The following is a 21,970-nucleotide window of genomic DNA, read 5'->3' as shown; positions in this document are numbered from 1 at the left end:
GGTATGGTATGTATGAGTTTTTTCCTTTTTATTTCTTTTTCTGAATTGATGCAAATGTTCTAAGAAATGACCATAGTGATGAATATACAATTATGTGATGATATTGCGAATTACTGATTATATACCAAGAATGGAATAATCTTATGGTAAGAATGTTTGTGTTTGTCTGTTGTTATGTTTAAAAAGAAAAGCAAACAGAAAAACCAAACCCAGTTTTACTATTTTTTGGTGCAAGGCCCAGGAATTGAACCTGGGTCTCCCACATGAAAGGTAGGCATTCTAACCACTGAACTACCTGTGCACCCCCAGATTTACTTTTATACCCCCGCCCCAGTGTTTCTCTGTAACTTCGAAGAAAGATAAACCAGTCATTCTGGAGTTTTATTTCTATATGGCTGACAGCTTATCCACTAAAGTTAACATAATAGAAAATGCTTTCCAAAACTTTATTAACACATTCCCTTGTCTCCTTCAATATGTTCTACCAAACATCTCACAATCTTTTCCTGAAAACTCATCCTTTCATGGGCGACTGGACTATATCATAAATGCATTGCCTCTCTCAGGGTTGGTAGTAAAGGGGCCTGTTGGCCCCATACTGTGGTGCTTTCCCAGTTTGTTTGTCAGAGTTGATTTTTTTTTCAAGAAAGCAGTATTTTCTTGAAATACTGTTCAAGTATTTGCAGTTCTTTTCCTTCCTTAAATGCTATTTACCTTCCAGGGCCTTGGAAATTAGATTATGCTAAGTAGTTAGAATTATATGTAAAGTAAAAGCAAACAGGTCGGAAAGGCTGGCCCACAAGGAAAGCATAAGAGCACAGACTCCAAGTGGTTTATTTTCATGACACAGCAATCTGATTGCATACTTTGTCTTCTGTTATGTCCCGGATAGGCGTATGCACCATTTAACTGAGTTCCAAGTATGTGAGGTATGGCAAAACTTTCATTAGAAGCAAGGCATCGACGCAGACACACACAAACATACATAATTGTATTTATTTTCTCACTGGCACTGACCTACCCCACTTAGAAATTTCCACCGGACTCAAAAAATAACTTTATTTCAGGAGAGAGGAAATACTTTTAAAAACCCATTTGGCATTGGTTTATATTGTTCTATTGTTAAGATTTTTTTTTTCTGTGATGGAATTTGTTCTTGGATCACTCATGGCAAAAGCCTTTGCTACATCCATGTAGACTGGTCACTAATAAATCTTTTCTTAGTAAGAAAATAACAGAATATGGGTATAACTTTGGGTCAGTTGTTTTAATGTTCCTGAGCCTTCATATGTTAAATGTAGGACAGCAAATATTAAAATGAGATAATAAGGTCTAACAGGCTTAATACAGTAAGGGCCCAATAAAGCATGGCTATTGAAACATGAATTCAACTGCTATTCCAACTGAGCAATACCAATAACAATATATGCCACATATACCTTTAAAAGTTGTTTATTGGCACCGCTAATCTACCCAGAAAGGAATTAACCCAACCTGTTCAGCTGACTGATAGGACCACTGAATGTCTGAATTGCAACTCAATTATATGCTGTTCAGTTCAACCCTCTCATTTAACAAATGGGAAAATGGATGTCTAGGTAGGGTTTATGAAAACTTCCTACAGGAGATGACTACTTCAGGCTGAGTCAAGTCTTGGACCCTGGTTCTTTGCACCAAAATGAACTTCTCTTTCATTTACATGGCCATTTGCAATGTATAGAGCACCTCCCCAGCTCTGTGACCTGCTCTCGTTTATTATACAACACTCAGTGTATGGAGATGGCATTGTTTCCTTCTTGTCTCTGGGAGGTGGACAGTCTGGGAGATTTTTTGCATTCTTAGATCCTAGCATTTAAGCAGCTAATTCTACATTGAACGTTAAATTAAAACACAAAACATCTGTGTGCGTGTGTTGTGTGTGCATGTACATATATAATTTATATATGGAAGAAGCAGCACCATATCTCCCTGTGTCACCCATACAGCCACACCCTGGCAGTCCCTGAGCATGAACAGTAGGTGGACTGCAGACTGAGAATTTCCAAGTTGGTTCTGACATTTCTCAACTAAAGGGCTCGGAAGTGCTTACGCTTTCAAAGAGGTGTGGGAACACTTACAGGCTACCCTTTAATGAGTCTCAGTTTTGAGGAACAGTAGTGAGGCTGGCCAGCTGCTCTTCCATGTAATTTTATTTTTTTCATTTATCTTATTTTTTTGTATGGGCAGGCACAGGGAATCGAAACCCGGTCTCCAGCATACCAGCGAGAGCTCTGCCTGCTGAGCCACCGTGGCCCGCCCCCATTTAATTTTATAGTAAGAATAAAGAGTGAAGCCAATTCACTTTTCCTCCTGAAATTTTTCCTTGTTGTAGGAGATTTTACTTTGTTGTAGAGTGATTATGTTTGACGTAGGAGTATGTATACATGACAAAAGAAAAGGCAGATCCTTTGAAGGAAGAAATCAGACAATAAATCCAAAACAACTCTTTAGAATTAGAAATTAGAACTTGGGGTTGGTGGGAGGTGGCACATTCTTTTCACAGAGCCCTTACACACAATGCACCTGTCCTCAAAAAAGCAGGAATGGAAAAGAACGGACACTCACTCAGCTGCAGAATGAAGCTGAGGTCTTGGCTTTATAGCTTTTAATGTCCTTTCATGTGCCTTTTCCAGAATAGGCCAAAGAAGATAAGTCCAATTTGGTTTTCAAAGCTGCAGTCAGCTCTGCAGTCAGCAGCTCATGGAGGGACACGCCATCATGGGAGTACACCCAGTTTTTTCCAGTCCAGTCATAGCGCTTGGGCCCACTGGAAGACAGAACAAATACATAGTAAGTCCTTAGAGGAGATGCATCCTGATTCTGCAAAAGCTGCCACTAAGAAATCTACTGGAGTCTGGCTTCATATATAGAGGACTAATAACATGGAGAAAACCGGGAGCCGTTCCCTTGGCCTCCTTGTACCTGCATGCCTCTGTGGGTGGGATACCAGGCAGAGCTTGAGTAACCCTCAGCCCCTCCACACTGCCACAGAGGCTCCAGGCACAGGCACGGGTGTCCAGGTGTCTGCCAGAGGTCTCCTTTATTCCATCCTAGAGCCTCCCTCAGGGTGGGCAAGGTGGCTGGGAAAGACACTGCTTCCCTGAAGAGCTGTCAATGGAAAAAAACCAAAAAAAAAAAAAAAAAAAAAATCCAGAAACACAGTCCCCTGTAAGATATTTGGATCAATGTGAAAAACTGAGGGGGCATTATTTTTTTTGAAGGCCCATTATGCCTGTGATAGTAAATGACTGCTCAGCAGAGTTCCCTTCCAAATTTCCATTATGATTACAGATTAAAAAATAAACAGGACAAGTTGGGTTTTCCAGGAATGTGTCATTACTCTGTAGCATATGCTTCTAAACATGGTGGGTGGGGTAGGATGATATTGTTGATAGGTGTGTCCAAATACAATAGGGACTTTTCCAGTCTCATACATGGACAGAATTCTTTCACTGCTGATACTCATGTCCTGCCCTGGGTTTACAAAGTCACCAATCCCCAGAGATGATGGCTGGATGTGGACTATCCACCCAGTGTCTTCACCAGTTCCTCTGGAAACAAAGGATAGGTTATATGGATTGAATTTTGTCCGCCAATAAGATATGCACAAGTCCTACCCCCAGTCCTATAAACATTATCCTACTTACAAATAGGATCCTTGAAGATTTTATTACTTAAGACTGGATTAGGGTGGGCCCTACCAGTACGACCACTCTCTTATAAGGACTTATATGTCCTTATAAGAGAGGACATTTGGAGACAGAGAGAGAGAAGGCCATGGGATGGAGGCACGCTGCCATGGATTGCCCTCAAACCACTGCTGGGACCTACAGACTTCAGAGGAAGTAAGGCCTTGCCAATGGCTTGATTTTGAACCTCTGGCCACCAGAACTGTGAGACAATAAATTTCTATTGTCTAAGCCAATTAATTTGTGGTATATTGTTACCTCGGCCCCAGGAAACTAAGACAATAGGAATGCATGGGCCTCAGGGCCTAAGATATCTAGTAGCATGACTGTTTGAGGCCAAAGAGAACAAGCTAACTGGCCCACATAGTGTAGAACCCTCAAAATGCAAGTAAATTAACTGGGTCTAAAAAGTAATACAATCTGTGAATGAGGGCCTTGCTAGAATAGATTGAATGATTTCTAGTGCTGTTTTGTTAAACTATAACATACTACCCAGATGTGGTTGGGGTAAAGGAGGCAAAACCTTTTATTTATTCTGAACAAAGAATTACAGATCACAGTACAATATTAACTGCCTAAAAGGAGGATATTAGGGCAGTGCAAAGATTTTTTTTTTTTTTTAAATGCAAACACCATTAGGATTTCAAAGAACTTCAGACTGGTCAGATTTGACCCTTTTCCAAATCATAGTAACTAAGTGCTCTTTGGCAGTGCTAATGAAGGACCCAGGGAGGGTAGACAGGGCTTTTTTGGGGGCACCTCTCCTCTTCCAGTTTCTTATAGGCACTTCACTAGCAGTCCCGATGGTGAGGGACCATCTCTCCCTGCATGTTCTTAGGCCTTGAGTTTCCAATACAATCTTTTATTCTTCTGGATTGAAAGCACAACAATGGAAAAACCGATGAGGGATTAAGGGCCCTGGAATAGCGTTTAAAATGCTTCCCCACCTCCAGACAGCAAATGGAATTCAACTAACCTTTAGCTGAGATGCTCACAATAACCCAGAGGTCAAACTAACTTGTTCTGAAGACAAAGTGCAACTTGTTCAGATGTTGAAGTTATGCAACATCAAAAGTAGCCTTTTATTCCTTTTTTTTTTTAACAGGCAGGGCAATGATTTAATAAAGAAAAATCATTAAAATGATTTAACAGAGAAAAAACCATCTCAGCCAGTCCTGAAAAGTTATAAGTGTCTCACTTTTGGTCTCATTAGCATCCTGATGTATGCTTATAGTATCAGCAGAGAAAAATTATATAACCAGAGTTACCCTTCCTGAAGGGAATGACATACATTATAAAACAGCAGGGGAAGTTAATTTACATGGTAATCAACACACAAAGGTAGGTGACATGTCTTCAATAGTCCACAATATCATATTTCAAATGAATTTAATCATTATAGATTTTGATTTTTCAACATACCTGGATGGAGAAGATAACCAGATTTGCTTGTTTGGGGTTTGCTTGTTGATCACGTAGGTTCCCAGATCTCCACCCAGTTTAATTGTTAAAACGCCACTCTAGTGGGTCCGGTGGAAAAAAGCATGAAGAAAATAAAGCAAGATGAAGTTATCACTTTGTGATAAGTGCTTCATATTTTCTTATATCCCAATACTTTCCATTTATGCAAGAACATAATATATATATAATAAAGAAATGTCTTTAGTGTATTGTTTAGAAATAGGAGGTCATATAGAAAGAATATTGCTCTCAGAATCAGAATACGATTAATCATAACCATATTGATATCTCAGAGCTTTCCCTCACTCCCTGTGAGGTCAGCAAGGTGCGAGGATTATCAGAATTCCCCTCGGGACATGAGGAAACAGAAGCTAGTGGTGTTAAATGACTGTCTGAGGTCTTACGTCTGGCAAATGGAAGTATCTCATCCTACCAAAGGGCTGGCTCGGTGCCCTTCACTGCTCACCAGAACATACAAGAATGGTAAAAACACAGACTGCACATATAAAACCACCATGTCAACTCATCTAAGCATGAAACATTGGACGTGACAAGTCCATTAGGTAACAAGAGAAGGAGAGAAGGAAGGCAGGCATCAAACCACACCCTTTGCTTATCTTAGAAGAGCCATAGTTTTAGCTCTGTCGGCAGAAGGCAGAAACTCCAGACCAGAAGGTTTTTTTTTTTATTTCCAGGCTTTTCCCACGTATCCGACAAACTTCGCAAAAGCTCCTTTCCACTTTACTTTTCATTACAGAAGTCGTGAATTTCTCAAAAGACTGGTTGGTCCATCTTTGCTCATTTAAATCTGAAAACACTCTTTCATTCAAAGCAGTCCTTTGCTCACAAGGCTTTGTGGTCTCTTTAGAATGTGCAGTGTATTAAAGAAACAGCTACAGAGCTAAATTCCCTTTTCGCGAATTGGTGAGCAGGAGGGAGACTCTCGTGCTTCTCCGTGCTGTGTACAACTTGCAATGACACCCAGGGGCCTTCTCTTTGTATCCTCACAGCCCCTGTCCAACCAAGGGGTTTGAATGATCCTTTTAAAACCTTTTGCAATATGAAGAGCTATTTACATGGTGGAGGGCAGTGACAATAATAATGTAACTTACAGTTGTGGGATGGGGGGACACAGTTATTTTAAAAATATCCTGCAGAGGCTGTTGTTGAAGATAAGGGTTTAGAACCTCAGGCATGAAAGCCTTCAATAAAATACTGTTTACTGTCTAAAAAAAATATTTTTTTCTGATTAAAAAAGAAATGTATAGAAATGATAGACATTGGAAATGCAGATGATATAAAGAAAATGAAAACATCAACATAAACAATAAGTACGATTTACTGAGTATCTTCTGTGTGCCAGGCACTGTGTCTGACACTGGATAAACTGTTTTCAACCTGACATTAACAACTAGAGAGGGGTATCATTATTCCAGTTTTACAGATGTGGAAAACCAAGATTCTTAATAATCAGCAGAACTGATCTTAAATCCAGCTCTGTTTGGGTCCAAAGACACTGCTCTTTCCATAACACAAACCATTCTCGCAATCCCATTAAGCCATGATACAAGCTGTTCATTCTTGCGTAGCAGTTACCAACTTTTAAATGCATTTTTTAAAAGGACTGGGATCATATTGTATTGAAGGTTTTTCCCGAAACTCAGCTGTACCTCTCAGTAGTCACTCCCCATCTCCCCCTCCTCCCATTCAAGCAGTTTTATATTTTCCCACGAGCTGTCAGGCTCAAGGAATCAACACAGAATTGTTTTTAACTTGACTAATTTACAGCCCTTGGGTCCCCATTGTATGTTTTGATATGGCACAGTGGAAAGGACAGAGAATAAGTCTAAAAATGCAGATTCTATGGACGAGTCACATAAATAGTGCCTGTTTTCTCATGACAATGTCTGTCCTGCCTTTAGAGACTGGGTGCAATAGTGAAGGGGCTAATGCGTGCTTAAGGGTTTCCCACAGGTTAACAATTATCATCATGCCCTAAAACAGGAGACCATATCTAGAGGCAGGCACAATCACTGAAAGCCAAAATCAACTTTTTCCAACCCAGAATCTTCTGAGCAACTCCAGCGGAAAGACCGATCTTTCCACAAAGGGCACATTAATAAAACAACTTTGAGGTTCTTTCTAGAGCCGCACGTCTCAAGCTCTTTCCTCTACCTGGCATCTTCTCCACCCTGGCACCCTCAGCTGGGTCCAGTTTCCACCACCCTCGTACTTCCCTCCCTGCATTTGAGCTGCTGCTTGTTTGCTTGTTATCCCCACCTCACCCCCAACTCTATTTTTAACACCTTGAGAGAGGGAGATTCGTCTCTTCATTTTAGGATCTTCATTGTCTAGTACCCCATTCTTTCAACAAAACAGTGGGTAGATACAAAAATATACGTGGGGATGAACAAAGGAGTGGTCAGATGAAGAACTCAGGATAACCAGGACTGCGGGAACATCTGCTAAAGTTAAGGGCAAGGTTACACAGGCAGAAAATCTCAACACTCAAATCCCCCCCGCCAGCTTACGGCTCTTCACGGTGAGAAATTAGATTTTCCCCATGGAGTCTGAAAATGTTTACAAAGGGAAAGGGCCAAAGGAAGGAAACTGGCTTACTGAGTCACCAGGCATTCTCACTGCTTTGGGAACTGCCTGCAAGATGACCAGACGAAGAGGGTTTTTCATTCATTATTTTTGCTCCTCAAGGGGCGATCTAAGTCCATTTTGGGAGTGTGGGCAGACTGCAGTGCAAGGGGTTGGTGTACTGTGTTGCAGCTGCTGAGATCTGGCACTAACCAATCATAATAGAGACTGGCCACAGCTGGTGAGAATAATCTATGCCCGCCAGCTAATATTGCTCCTATATCAATATTTTTGTGGAAACAAAAATAGCAATGATTGTCCTCGATTTATAAAAATAGATGCATCTGAGATGGCATGTTGAATCAGGGGATTTCACATATATGTCACTGCCCACACCCCCAAAATAAATACTGACTTCCCTTTAAAGAACGGTGATGAATGTGAAGCACTTTTTACCTGCATTGTTTTATTCAGACCTAATATAAACCTGGAGAAGTAAAGGTTAATGTCACTGGCTTCATAGTTGGGGAACCTGATGCTCACAGACGTTAGGTAATTCACTTAAGGATTCTTGGAAAGAATACATAAATCCTGAATGCTAGCCAGACCCTTTCTCTTCACATGCGATAAAATGCTGCCTCTGAGACGGGGGTCCTTAACTAGGGGCCCAGAGATGGTCCTTAGGGATCTGCAAAGAGCCCACATGCCAAAGGTGAAACTGTACTCATTGGTGTGTATGCAAGTTTTTCTAGGGAGAGGGTCCACAGTTGTCATTAGATTCTTATAGGAGGTGTTGATCCAAAAAAAGATTAAGAAAACTCTGCTCTAAGGCAGCGTATGTTAACAATTCACTGAAGGAAGCACGTTGCAACAAACACGTCCTCATTAAAATTTCTAAGCGGCCAGGGCTCCACCTGGGAAAAAAAAGGAAGGTGGCTTGGACATAAGACTTCAAATAACATGGTGATTTTAACAGTCTCTAGTCAGATTTCTCTGGGTCAAATGCATTAGACTTGATGGCTACCTAGTGACGGGTAGGCTCTATCAGGGCAGGCTCTTCTAATGACCAGTGCCAGCAAAGGGTGAGACTCAGACCCAGCCACCGGCCTCCACCATTGCCTGCTCCACTTGATTGAAGCCAAGAAGCTGCTCAAATCTCCCACTCCCCAGGGACAAAACTGAAGAGCAAATATATTTTTGGGTGTATGTGAATTATTGCTTTCATGTTTTTCACTTGGTCAGTTAGTAAACATCTACATGTAGATGGAGGTAAAACATCAATGGAAGTGTAGTTTGGAAATGGATGGGGGACCCATTTCATTTACATAATGAACCAACACTTAAGTCCCTACCATGTATTTGACACTGGGAATACCAAGAACGGACGGTGTCCCTGCCACCAAGGACCTCAGTCTAGCTAGGGCAGCTGATATGTAAACAGACAATTACAACACAGGGGATCAGCTTTCCATAGAATCATCCTCCAATAGTTGGTGGAGGAAGGAAGGGAGGTTTCTGCTCCAGCGTCAGAGAGGAGGCAACTTCTACTTGGATCCTGAGGGCAGGGAAACACCGCCTTTCACCAAAGCTCAAGAAAGAGAGTTATAGCCTGTGCTATTATCTGTAATACTTATTGTATACATGAAAGACTTAAGTTAGCTCAAGAACCCAATCAGGAGTTCACACCAGGTGGACAGCATTGTAAAGTATATAATCAGAGGCCTGAACCACAGAGGCGGCAACTTTATGCCTTAGCTTTCTAAATTTACATGAGAGGATTTGCAAATTGGCAAATGATTTGTTAGAAGTAAATTTTCCCTGATGAGTAGAGTGGTAGTCAAGTATGTGAGTTGGCAAGAAAAACAGACCTGGACCCTTGCAGGAGTGAAGTACATAATCTGGAAAGCCCAGCAGCCTAATACGCTTAAGAGAGGCACTCAGGGGGTGGGATTCTGGTAAAGTCCTGCTGGTTGGCCACTGAACAGAAGGTTTTAATGCTTGATTCAATGAGGTAAACTGAATCCAGCTGCTTCAATAGTGACACATTTGCTTCTAATGAAACATTCATGCAAAGTTCTTGGGTAAAGCTGGTCTTCATTACTCCTACAAGAACAGGTTGCTTGACTGTTTTTGAGGTTTGCTAATAAATGTTTGCATGTGTGGCTGAAGTTAGCCTAAGACTTGCTTTCCCTGCCACTTAGTCCCTGGTAGAGGCTGGGGAGAGGAGACCTGCAACTTCCTTACCTCTAATCATCACACAATGGTCAGGCTGGCAAGGTCAGTTTGTAACAGCACCCAAAGAAGCTCTGTCCTCACTACCAAGTCCCTCCTGTTCTTAAAACTGGCCTTGACACCTGCTCTAGGGCTTCAACTGATTGATTCCCTTCTCTATCTAGCACTCCCACAGCAATATCCAACACCATTTATGTCATTTTAGCCTGACAGCTGGTTGTCATAAATAATTCCATGATTTAATCCAAAATGCACACTTAATGACACTGCCTGGTATTAATTAATTGCTGTCAGGAGGATTAACCTCTGCAGGGGATTTTCTCCCACTGGCAAAAAAGAGTTGCTCAGAAGGTGGAAGCAATAATCCACAGCCCAAAGGTGGGCGCTTGCTCAAGTCTGCCACCTGGTGGCCAGTCTATAAAGACCAGCATTTCCTGGGCTTCCAGGAGCTGAGGCTAACGTGCATCCAGCGCAGGGTTTCTCACTCCAGCTATACATTAGAATCACCTGGAGAGCTTCAAAAGCCCCTTTGCCAGGCCACATGCCTGACCAATTAAAAATCTCTGTGGGTGGGATCCACAGAAGCACATGTAAGCTTTTAAAAGATATGCTCGTCAGGAGGCACCCCAACATACCAGATCAGAATCTTCCAGGAATGGGGAGTCTGAGTAATCTGAACAATAATTTCTGGGCAATTATCTCACCACTGCTCAACAACCAGCAGTCCTGTTCAGTTCCCCGTAACTGCCTGGTGACAGGCGTCTTGTCCGACAAACAGATGTCCAGTCCCTCCCAGATTCACTTTTATAGGTGTCAGGCGGAGCTTGAGAATCTGCATTTTTAACTACAAATAAGGCTCAAAGAGGCCGAGTGACTTGTTCAAGGTCACATGCCTGGCAGAGCTGGTCCTGAACTTGAGCCCTACCTAGCCTTTTGACCCTACCCTTAACCCCATGCTGTTTGATGCTCAACACTGCTGGAGAGGTAGTTGTTATCTTAGTGTGCTAAAATTCTTATGGAGGAAACACAAACTTTTTAAAAGCCCAAGAGTTACCCCAAATGAGACATCATAATCCTCAAATGTGTAAGATTTATCGGCAAGGTCTTCAAAAAACTCTGCTAAGGAATCCAGTGTTTCCTCTGCCAATCTTTCGTAGGTGGTCTCATCTAGAGATCTGCAGGGGAAAAAACAAAAACAAAAACAATACGAGTATCAAACCCACCTCATTTTATTAATACCAAGTTTATACTTAAATTTTAAAAATTAATGCAAAATGTTTAACATGTACACAGTAAAAATTCAAAGAGCATGAAAGGGTTTGCAGAGAGAAGCTTTCTTCCCAAACAGATAATCCCCAGCCCCACAGGCAGGTATCCTTCCAGAATTTAATATCTTTTCAATATACAAATGAAGTCCACTGTATTTTTCATTTAATATGTTGGAAATTATTCCATGTTAGCATATATGGATTTTTGTTGTATTTTACTTTGTTATTTATTTAACCAGTCTCTTCAGCTGGACATTGGGGTTATTTCCATTGCTTTTGTTATTAAAGTTTATGTTAGGCAAACCATAAAGTGAGAGAAAATTTTTCATTACATATATATGATAAAGGACTGATATCCAGAATATATAAAGAACACCTGCAAATCAAAAAGGAAGTGAAAACCCAACAGAAAAGTGGACAAAATTCTTGAATGTATTTCATAAAAGATATCCAAATGAACAGTACACATATGAAAAGGTGCTCAACTCTGTTAATTGTCAAGAAAATGCAAATTACCTTCACAGTGAGATACCACCAGAATGACTGAAATCAAAGAGACAGATAATATCAAGAGTTGGCTAGGAAATGAGGTAACTGGCTCTTGAAAATACTGCTGGCTGGGAAGTATGTTGGACAATCACACTGAAAAACTGTTGGGTAGTTTCTAATAAAGCTGAACACATTCATGTGCTCTGATTCAGTAATTCCACTCAGGTCTACACCCAACGGAAATGCATGCACCTGTTCACCAAAAGAAATTCACTGGAATGTTCATAGCAGACCTATCAGCTCCAAGCCGGAAACTGCTCCTTATTCATCACAGTTGTGTATATTCACACGATGGAACACTATACAGCAAACACTATAAAGCTCATAAACGTAACGGTGACTGAAAAAACACAAACATTTATACTTAATGATTCAGTTTAAATAATACAAAACAGGAGAAACTAATCGATGCTATTGGAAATCAGGACCATAGCTACTCCGGGGTAGAGAGGAATTAGTGACTAGAAGTGAGCACAAGGTGGACCTTTGGGGGCTGGTTACATTTATCATTATTTATTTATTTATTGGCATGGGCAGGTTCTGGGAATCGAACCCAGGTCTCCAGCATGGCAGGTGAGAACTCTGCCATTGAGCTACTGCTGCCCTGCCCGGGGTCTAGTAACATTTAAAGGAACAAAATTTAAATTTTGAAATAATTTCAAATTTACAGGACAATTGCAAAAATGATACAAATCCCACACAGAGAACTCCAACATACCATCTTCCCAGACATACGGATCCACCAATTTTAATACTTTGTCACCTTTAACTGTTTTTATTTTCTTCCTCCCTCCCTTTCTCTCTCTCTCCAGCCTTCTCTCTCTCTATTTCCCTATCTGTCTGTCTGTCTGTCGAGCTATCTTGCTATCTACTTACCAGCCTATTTTCTGAACATCTGAGAACAGACTAACACCCACTCCTTGATCACAAAATACTTCCAGGTACATTTCTATGAACAAGGATATTCACATATGTAATAATGATTAAAAAAAATTTTTTTTTTTTTTAACATGGGCAGGCACCGGGAATCGAATCCAGGTCCTCTGACATGGCAGGCAAGCATTCTTGCCTGCTAAGCCACCATGGCCCGTCCTAAAAAAAATTTTTTTAAACATAATTACATATAGACACCATATGATCATTCCATTCTTGGTATATAAACAATAACACAATATCATCACATAGTTGTACACTCATCAATTCTTAGAACATTTGCATCAATTCAGAAAAAGAAAGAAAAATAAAAAAGAAAAGAACTCATACATACCATACCCCTTATCCCTCCCTCTCATTGACTACTGCTATTTCCATCTACCCAATATATTTTAGCCTTTGTGTTCTCCTATTTTTTTCTATACCCCTTACCACTCCCTTTCACTGATCACTAGCATTTCAATCTACTAAATTTATTTTAACATTTGTTCCCTCTATTATTTATTTATTTATAATCCATATGTTTTACTCATCTGTCCATACCGTAGATAAAAGAAGCATCAAACACAAGGCTTTCACAATCACATAGTCACACTGTGAAAGCTATATCATTATACATTCATCTTCAGGAAACAGGGCTACTGAAACACAGCTCTACAGTTTCAAGCACTTCCCTCTAGCTCCTCTAATACACCTTAAACTTAAAAGGGGATATCTATATAATGTGTAAGAATAACCTCCAGGATAACCTCTTGACTCTGTTTGAAATCTCAGTTACTGATACTTTATCTTGCCTCATTTCTCTCTTCCCCCTTTTGGTCTAGAAGGTTTTCTCAGTTTCTTGATGCTGAGTTCCAGCTCATTCTAGGATTTCTGTCCCACATTGCCAGGTAGGTCCATGCCCCTGGGAGTCATGCCCTACATAGAGAGGGGGAGGGCAGTGAGTTTGCTTATCATGAGAGCTGAGAGGCTGAGAGAGAGAGGCCATATCTGAGCAACAAAAGAGGTTGTCTGGGGGTGACTCTTAGGCCTAATTTTAAGTAGGCTTAGCCTATCCTTTGCAGTGATAAGTTTCATTCACATATGTAATAATCTTAAGTGCAGTTAACGAGTCCAAGAAATTTAACATTGATATAAAGCTCATATTCTATAATCCATTTTTTTTAAGTTCTAATAATGTCCTTTTGAGCCTTTTTTTGTACCAGTATGATGCATTGCATTTACTTGTTATTATCACTTTAATTTGTTTCTTTCATTTTGAAAGACACCTTTGCCAGATATAGAATTCTTAGTTGGCGATTTTTTGCTTGAGTACCTGAAATACGCCATTATACTGCCTTCTTGCCTTCATGGTTTCTGATGAAAATTTGGCACTTAATCTTTTTGAGGCTCCCTTGTATGTGGCACACTGCTTCTTTCTGCAGCTTTCAGAATTCTCTTTTTACCTTTGGTATTTGACAGTTTGGTTATAACATGGCATAGTATGGATCTATTTGCATTTATCCTGTTTGGAGTTTGTTGAGCATCTTGGCTGTATATATTTATGTCTTTCCTTAAATCTGGGGAAATTTTCAGCCAATTTTTCCTTGAATATTTTCTCTGCTCCTTTCTCTCTTCTCCTTCTGGGACTCCCACAGTGGGTACATTGGCAGGCCAGTGGTGTCCAATGGGTTCCGCAGGCTCTGTTCACTTTCCTTCATTCTTTCTTCTTTCTGTTCCTCAGATTGGATGCTTTCCATCATCTTATCTTTAAATTCACCAATTCTTTCTTCTGTCAGCTCTAATCTGCTGTTGAACCCCTTTAGGGAATTTTTAGTTTCTGTTAGTGTAGTCTAACAGTGTAGTGTAGTCTAACAGTGTAGTGTAGCTGTTTGGCTCCTTTTCATAACTTCCATCTTTCTATTAATATTCTCTTTGTGTTCATCTACCATTTTCTTGATCTCCTTTAGTACTTTGTCCATGTTTTCCTTTAGCTATTTGAGCATATTTAGGCCCATTAAAAAACAAAAAGGTTTGTCCACCTTGTGGTTGACACTCCCTTTACCCAGGGTATGGACAGATAAGTAAAAAAATAAGAAAAAAAAATGGGGGAGGGGATAGGGGTTAAAAATAATTGGGTATATTGCAATACTAGTGGTCAATGAAAGGGAGTGGTAAGGGGTATAGAATGTCTGTTTTTTTCCTTCTTTCTCTTTATTTTGTTCCTGGAGTGATGCAAATGTTCTATAAATGATCATGGCGATGAATACACAACTGTGTGATGATACCGTGAGTCACTGATTGTATACTTTGGACGGACAGCATGGTGCATGAAGATAACTCAATAAAAATACTTACAAAAAAGGATGGAAAAGAAAACATATGCCCAACCCCCCTCCCCCCCAAAAAAACCCAAAACACAAGAAAAAAAAAAACTGGAGGCCTTCTGAGACTGAACTAACTCTGTGCCCTATTCACCTGTTATTAGAGGCCAGGATACCTGTAGTTGGCCACATTTAACTGAATTTTAAAGTTCAAGCCAAGGAGGAACTATACATGGAACTAATATCTCGATGTGGATTCTTCTTAAGAAAACTCTTTGCTAAGCTCAGAGGAGGAAAAGGTCCTCATCACTGTAAAGCTACTAAGAGCCCCAAGGGAGGAAGCATATCAGAAACTGACTTTTATCAAAGATGATGTTATGTGAGAAGAACTTTCTCAGAATTTTGACTATCTGGAAACATTAAGTAATGGACAGAGAGCATAGCATTACCACACAAAGACATGTATACATCCTGTTTATTGCATAACTAGCAGACACAAATTCCAAAAGGATTTTACAATGTTCAAAGCACTGTACAATAATTACAGGAATAGAATGTACAGTAAAAAATTTAAAAAAGTACAGAACGAGTGGCATGTATAAAACACATTTGAATAAAGGGCATTTCGTGAAAAAAAAAGTGCCTAGAATGTCCCAGGTCTAATCTACCTCATGGGTAGTTCCTAATGCTTTAATCTCTACTTTGCGTGGGCCATCACTTCTTGTTTCTTTGTCTGTCTTGCAATCTTTTTTTTGAAATATGGCCATTTTGATATTTTAATGGGTTATTACTGGAAATTAGACTCTGAAGCGTCTGTTCCTTAAGCTTGGATCCAGTTAGGGTTATGACAGAGCTTTTCTGGAATTCCAAGAGCCAACCAAAACAAACAAAGAAAAAGGAAAAAAGAGAAAACCCTTTCCTAGTCTTTGAAGATTGACCTGTGTGCATGAATGCTCTCCTTCAGAGCTTATCCATACAAAAAGTTTAGAGAATAGCACCAGGCCAAAGCACAGGGGCCTCTCTGGTCCTTTCTGCCAGTGAGTTTTGTCTTGGGCATGTGACTTGGCCTTAGTATTTCCCCTGTTTACACGGATAGGAACGTCTCCTCTGCCCTAGAAACAGTTTCCTCATGGTCCCAGGCACTGCACTGTCTATCTTATAGCCATCAATCCCCTGTCCTAGGCAGCATGCTCTGACTGCTCTCCATAGCTTCTGCAGGGGAGTTCTGTGAGCTGTCTTCTACATGCACGGCAAGTTCTGGGAGAGCAAGTGGCTCGGGCCACAAGTAGACAGATTGGGCCAGACACATATGGTCACAGTGTGTGCATAGTCTGCTCCCTCCAGATCTGGGGCCCGGAATCTGCACTAGGAACGTGGAACAGCCCCATGCCAGGTGGGTGAGGAGTAGGAGAGAGGTCAGCCAGGACGCCATGAGATTTACTTTTAAGTGGCTGTCTCCTCTTTTTTTTAATTCAGTGCTCACTCTATTACTGCAATTCTTTAATGTTTTCTGGAGCTTTGAGAAACATGTTTTGCTTGTTCTTACTGGTTGTTCAAAGCTTCTGTGGGGAGATGGAGCCCTAAAGCTTTGTGCTCTGCCATCTTGATCAAAGTTGGTAACGTTCTTTTCCTTAGGCTGGATACTGGTTATATGAATATGTTCAGTTTTTGAAAATTTATCAAGTTGTATAAATTTCTGTATATATTTTTTCAACTAAAAAGCTACTATAAATTCACAGAAATAGAAACTAGATTAGTGGTTTGCCAGGGGTTGGGGGGAGGGGAGAATGAGGAGTGAATGTTAATGAGTATGGTAACTCATACTCATTTTTGGGCTGGTAACATGTTTTAGAATTAGACAGTGGTGATGGTGCACAAACTTGTGAATATATTATAAGCCACTGAATTGTACACTTTAATATAGTAAATTTTATCGTATGTGAATCATAATTTAAAAAATTGCTATCCTTGTATATGGGCTTTTTATTTTATGTTCCTGGGGGGATATATCTGTAGAAGATGTGTAATGGAAAACTCTGTGATCTGAGAGTTTTCAAGATGTCTGAAGTAAGACATTGATGGGTGCTAGAGAACGAATGCAAGTCATAAAGATGTGTTCTATGATTCACTGCCCCTGCCTTCACCCACCCCCTGTTGTGCCAGTCCACACCCACACCAAAAATACAACGTGTGGAAGCCTAAGGATGGATCAGGAGATTGGCCAGGGGCTGTTCTTTGAAGAGAGTCATTGGCTTGGTTGAGTGTGTCAGACATTTGAGCCAATTGAGGGGGTGCGAGGAATAACCTGGAGAGGCCGGCATGTGTCTTGAGGAGTATGAGGAACACGAGGACTTATACCCAGCTCTGGTATAAAGTCCAAAATTAGGAGCTTAGCAGGTGCCACCTGACAGCAGAGAGCTGGGCCATGGCCGAAGAGGGCTGTCCTATGCATGGCATGTCAAAGGTGTGTTTCTCAGAGGCCCAAGTGGACTCTGTGGGAGGGAGCTGGGCTTGGGGCACACTGAAAAAGCCTTACTTAAACCAAAAGGTTGCCTGGAGGGGTTGCGGGGCAGCAGAGAGAGCCTGTGGGGAGTATGGCTGGAAGCAGAGGATGAAGGTGAAGGAGGCATCCTCTGAGTGTAAGCCAGGCTGGTGGGATTCCAAAGACAGGGGTGGGGGGCCTTAAGACCTGACAGAAGTGGCCACCGGAAGAAGAACTAAGGTTGGGACTACTCACACAGAGATTACTGTAATAACAGTGAGCTGAGGCTCTGCCCATAGCTGCCAATTCCCTCCCCTTCCCCAGCCTAACTGCTGAAGGGCAAAAATAGCAGCTAGAAATAGGGAGTGGGGAAGAAGAGAAGACAGTAGGTGTCTGAGAGGAAGACAAAAAACAAAAACCAAAACATGCCCACTTTCCAATGGCAGGCTTCCAGACCTGAGTTAAATCTGAGCTAGGGTGGAAGACAGAAGCTGTGAATTGCAATGTAATTTAATGGACTGACTGATCTTAATTCCTGACAATGAAAGGGATTTCACCCAGGTGCAGGAATGACTGATTTGATCATGAGCAATGGTGAAGAAAAAAAAAAAATCAAGCTATTTTATAATTCCAGGTTTTGAAGGTTCAGCTCATGTGGTCCTGAAGACCTGAAAAAAACTTGACAAAATCTGTCTAACTAGAAGTGATGTTTAGGTTCTGGTGTCAACTTGGCCAGGTGATGATGTCCAGTTGTATGGTCAGACTGCAAGGATATTTTGTGGCTGGTTGATAAACTGGAAGGCTGGTTTATTAAATTATCAGTCAGTTAATAGCGGCTGTGGCTCACTATATCTACAATCAACTAAGGTGCATTTCCTACAAACAAGATAATTCAATCAGATGGCTTTGATTCAATTGGTTGAAGAAGAAGGAAGAAGAGAGAATTTTCATTCTTTCTTCAGCCAGTCAGCCTCTCCTATGCAGTTTGTTGAGATCCTTCATTGGAGCAGCCAGCTTCATAAGCTGCCCTACAGATTTTAGACTCTTGCATTCCCATGGTTGCCTGAGACACCTTTATAAATTTCATATTTACAGATATCTCTTGTTGGTTCTGTATCTCTTGCGAACCCTGACTACCAGCTTAGTACCTGAATGGTTCTTGAGAAACAGAATCTTAAAAATGGGTTTTTGCAATTGGTTTCCTCCTCTTATTAGACTTAAAGGCACTAATGACTTTGTTGCCAATAATCAAGATGGTACTGATAGTCCATGGGGTGAGTTGGCAAAAGACATACTCAAAATATCACAATCAGATTCTGCTAACTGTACACTTACATGAGGCGAGGCTCTGGATGATAATGCTTTTGATGCCTTTACAGAGTTTTGTGGAATTTAAAGGTATGATGACGTTGCTGGTTGTTGTTAGATATGCTAGATACAGCGATGAGGGAAAGGGACAAGCTGAAAGCTTCAAATTTGCACCTGAAGTGCCATATGAATGATATAAAAGTTTCTATGTGTGCCCTGAAAGAAAACCTTATTTTCTGTGGTCACAGACTTGAGATCTCTGGAAACCAGACACAAGGTTTCATCGTATGACTAGCAGATTTACAACATAAACTAAAATCTCAACCTTGCAGGGTGTCTGCTTTTAAAGTAAGGGTTTTGATTGGAAAAGAATGGGATCCTGAAACTTGGGATGGGGATATAGGGCTTGATAATGAGGGCAATGGGGACATGGAATCTCTGGAATCTGCTAAGCCTTTGCTAAATAGATTCCTCAGTCCTGAGGAAATGGCGGCTGCACCCTCCAGTCTGCCCTGAGGAACCAGCCACCCAATCTCCAGCCTGCCCTGAGAAAAGAATTTCCTGGTCTGCTTTAAGGAAATAGCTTCTTGGCCTCTAATCTGCCCAGAAGAGTCTGCCGTTCAACCTCCACCTAAAAAGAGCAACCCTTCAGTGTCTGCTAAATGCATAACCACCTCCCCTGGGGAAATAGCCCTCACTTCTTTGTCTAAGTGATTATTATAGTTTCATCAGATGAAACTGCAATGGAATGTCCTGAGGTAACTGGCTTGAAAGACACATCTATTTCTTTTTCATGACCTACCCCCACCACCCCTCTTTTCTTCAAGACCTATAACTAGACTAACATCCCAATAGGTCCGGAAAAGTAAGGTACAAAGTGTGAACCATGAGGAAGTACACTATACTCCAAAAGAACTGCATGAGTTTTCCAATTCATATAGACAGAAATCAGGGGAATGTGTGTGGGAATGGATAGAAAGGGTGGAGGATAATCGTAGAAGGAATGCAAAGTTGGATCAGGCTGAATTTATTGATATGGGTCCACTAAGCAGAGATTCTGCATTCAATGTTGTGGCTTGAGGGGTTAGAAAGGGCATTGACAGTTTGTTTGGATGGTTGGGTGAAACATGGATTGAAAAGTGGCCAACATTACCTGAAGCTGAAATGCTAGAACTTTCCTGGGATAATATAGATGAAGGGATCCAGAGGCTTAGACTGGAATGTTAGAGTGGATTTATCATGGAAGACCTGCTCACACACCCCAGGAATGTCTAGAGGACACATCTTTCACCAGAACTTTGAGAAATAAATTTGTGAGACAAGCTCCATCATCCCTGAATAGCTCTGTGATTGCCCTTCTCTGTAGGTCAGATATTACTGTGGGAACTGCTGTCACTGAGCTGGAATGCTTAAATACAATGGGGATCATCAGATCCCAAGTTGGCAGAAGCCATGTGGTGACAGTTAATCACCATGAACAAGGTGGGCATGGCCACCAAAATGGACAAGAGACTCAAAGCAGCAGTCAAAATAATATGACTCACAGAGAATTTGTGGCACTGGCTAGTAGATCATGGAGAACCTAGAAGTAAAGTAGATGGGTGGTCTATTATATTCTTGTTTGAGCTGTATAAACAGAATTCTAGGTCAAGTGAACAGAAGTCTAATTTGAATGACAAAACTAGAGAGTCATGGCTCCTTAATCAATTTCTAGACTTGAGACAGTTTATAGACCTAGAGGTCTTGAATGAGGGGAAGGCCGGGTACCTTGGGAAGGATCCTGTTACACTGTCTAAAATTTACATTGCTAACCTTCCTCCCCACCTTCCCCAAGGAGACCTATGGCCTTTTACCAGGGTGACTGTGCCTTGGGGAAATGAAAATGATCAGATATTTCAGGGATTATTAGACACTGGCTCAGAAGTGACATTAATTCCAGGAGACCCAAACGTCATTGTGGTCCGCAGTCAGAGTAGGGGCTTATGGAAACCAGGTGATTGATGAGTTCTTGCTCAGGTCCATCTCACAATGTGTCCAGTGGGTCCCTGGACCCATACTGTGGTCACTTCCCTAGTTCCAGAATGAATAATTGGAATCAACATACTCAGCAACTGGCAGAATCCCCACATTGGTTCTCTGACTCATGGAGTGAGGGCTCTGATGGTAGGAAAGGCCAAGAGGAAGCTACTAGAACTTCTCCTACCTAGCAAAATAGTAAATCAGAAGCAATTCCTGGAGGGACTGAAGAGATTACTGCCACTCTTAAGGACTTGAAGGATGCAGGGGTGGTGATTTCCACCACATCCCCATTCAATTCTCCTATTTGGCCTGTGCAGGAAACAGATGGGTCTTGGATTATCGTACATTTAACCAAGTGGGGACTCCAATTGTAGCTGCTGTTCCAGATGTGGTATCACTGCTTGAGCACATCAACACATCCCCTGGTACCTGGTATGCAGCTATTGATATGGCAAATAGCTTTCAGTAAGGACTACCAGAAACCTTCAGCTGGCAAGGGCAGCAGTATACCTTCACTGTCCTACCTCAGGGTTTTATCAATTCTCCAGCCCTATGTCACAATCTTGTCCACAGGCACCTTGATCTTTTCTCCCTCCCACAAGACATCACACTGGTCCATTATATTGATGATATCACATTGATTGGACTTAGAGAGCAAGAAGTAGCAACTACTCTAGACTTATTGGTAAGGCATTTGTGAGCCAGGGGATGGGAGATAAATCTAACAAAAATACAGGGGCCCTTCACCTCAGTGAAATTCCTAGGTGTCCAGTGATGTGGGGCATGTTGAGATATCCCTTCTAAGGTGAAGGATAAGCTGTTGCATCTGGCCCCTCCTATGACCAAAAAAGAGGTACAAAGCCTAGTTAGCTTTGGATTTTAGAGACAACATATACCATGCTTGGGTGTGTTACTCTGGCCCATTTATGGAGTGACCAGAAAAGCTGCTAATTTTGAGTGGGGACTGGAACAAGAGGAGGCTCTGCGACAGATCAAAGCTGTTGTGCAAGTGGTTTTGACACTTGGGCCATTTGATCCAGCAGATCCCATGGTGTTGGAAGTGTCAGTGGCAAATAGAGATGCTCTCTGGAGCCTTTGGCA

The 21,970-nt window shown here is 41.3% G+C and overlaps 1 protein-coding gene across 8 annotated transcripts in view; it reads right to left on the bottom strand.

Annotated features, from left to right (window-relative positions):
- Positions 1-762: 762 nt before the first annotated feature.
- The window catches only part of PIP5K1B (phosphatidylinositol-4-phosphate 5-kinase type 1 beta), a 484,296-nt gene continuing 463,088 nt past the window's right edge, over positions 763-21,970 (bottom strand). For 6 of the 8 annotated variants that reach the window (XM_077148356.1, XM_077148359.1, XM_077148357.1 and 3 more), the window contains 3 exons: positions 11,062-11,182; positions 5,151-5,248; positions 766-2,806 (listed from right to left, as the gene is read on the bottom strand). In XM_077148356.1, coding sequence (XP_077004471.1) covers positions 2,656-2,806; positions 5,151-5,248; positions 11,062-11,182 — 370 coding nt within the window. In that variant the 3' untranslated portion in view covers positions 766-2,655. Of the gene's footprint in view, positions 2,807-5,150; positions 5,249-11,061; positions 11,183-21,970 lie in introns of all 8 variants that reach the window. The other 2 variants (XM_077148354.1, XM_077148362.1) reach the window with 2 other exon arrangements.

The sequence above is a fragment of the Tamandua tetradactyla genome, chromosome 2 (assembly GCF_023851605.1).
Source record: "Tamandua tetradactyla isolate mTamTet1 chromosome 2, mTamTet1.pri, whole genome shotgun sequence".
Classification (NCBI taxonomy): domain Eukaryota; kingdom Metazoa; phylum Chordata; class Mammalia; order Pilosa; family Myrmecophagidae; genus Tamandua; species Tamandua tetradactyla.
Note: the sequence above shows the minus strand (reverse complement) of the source record. Positions and strands in the feature narration are given on the sequence as shown.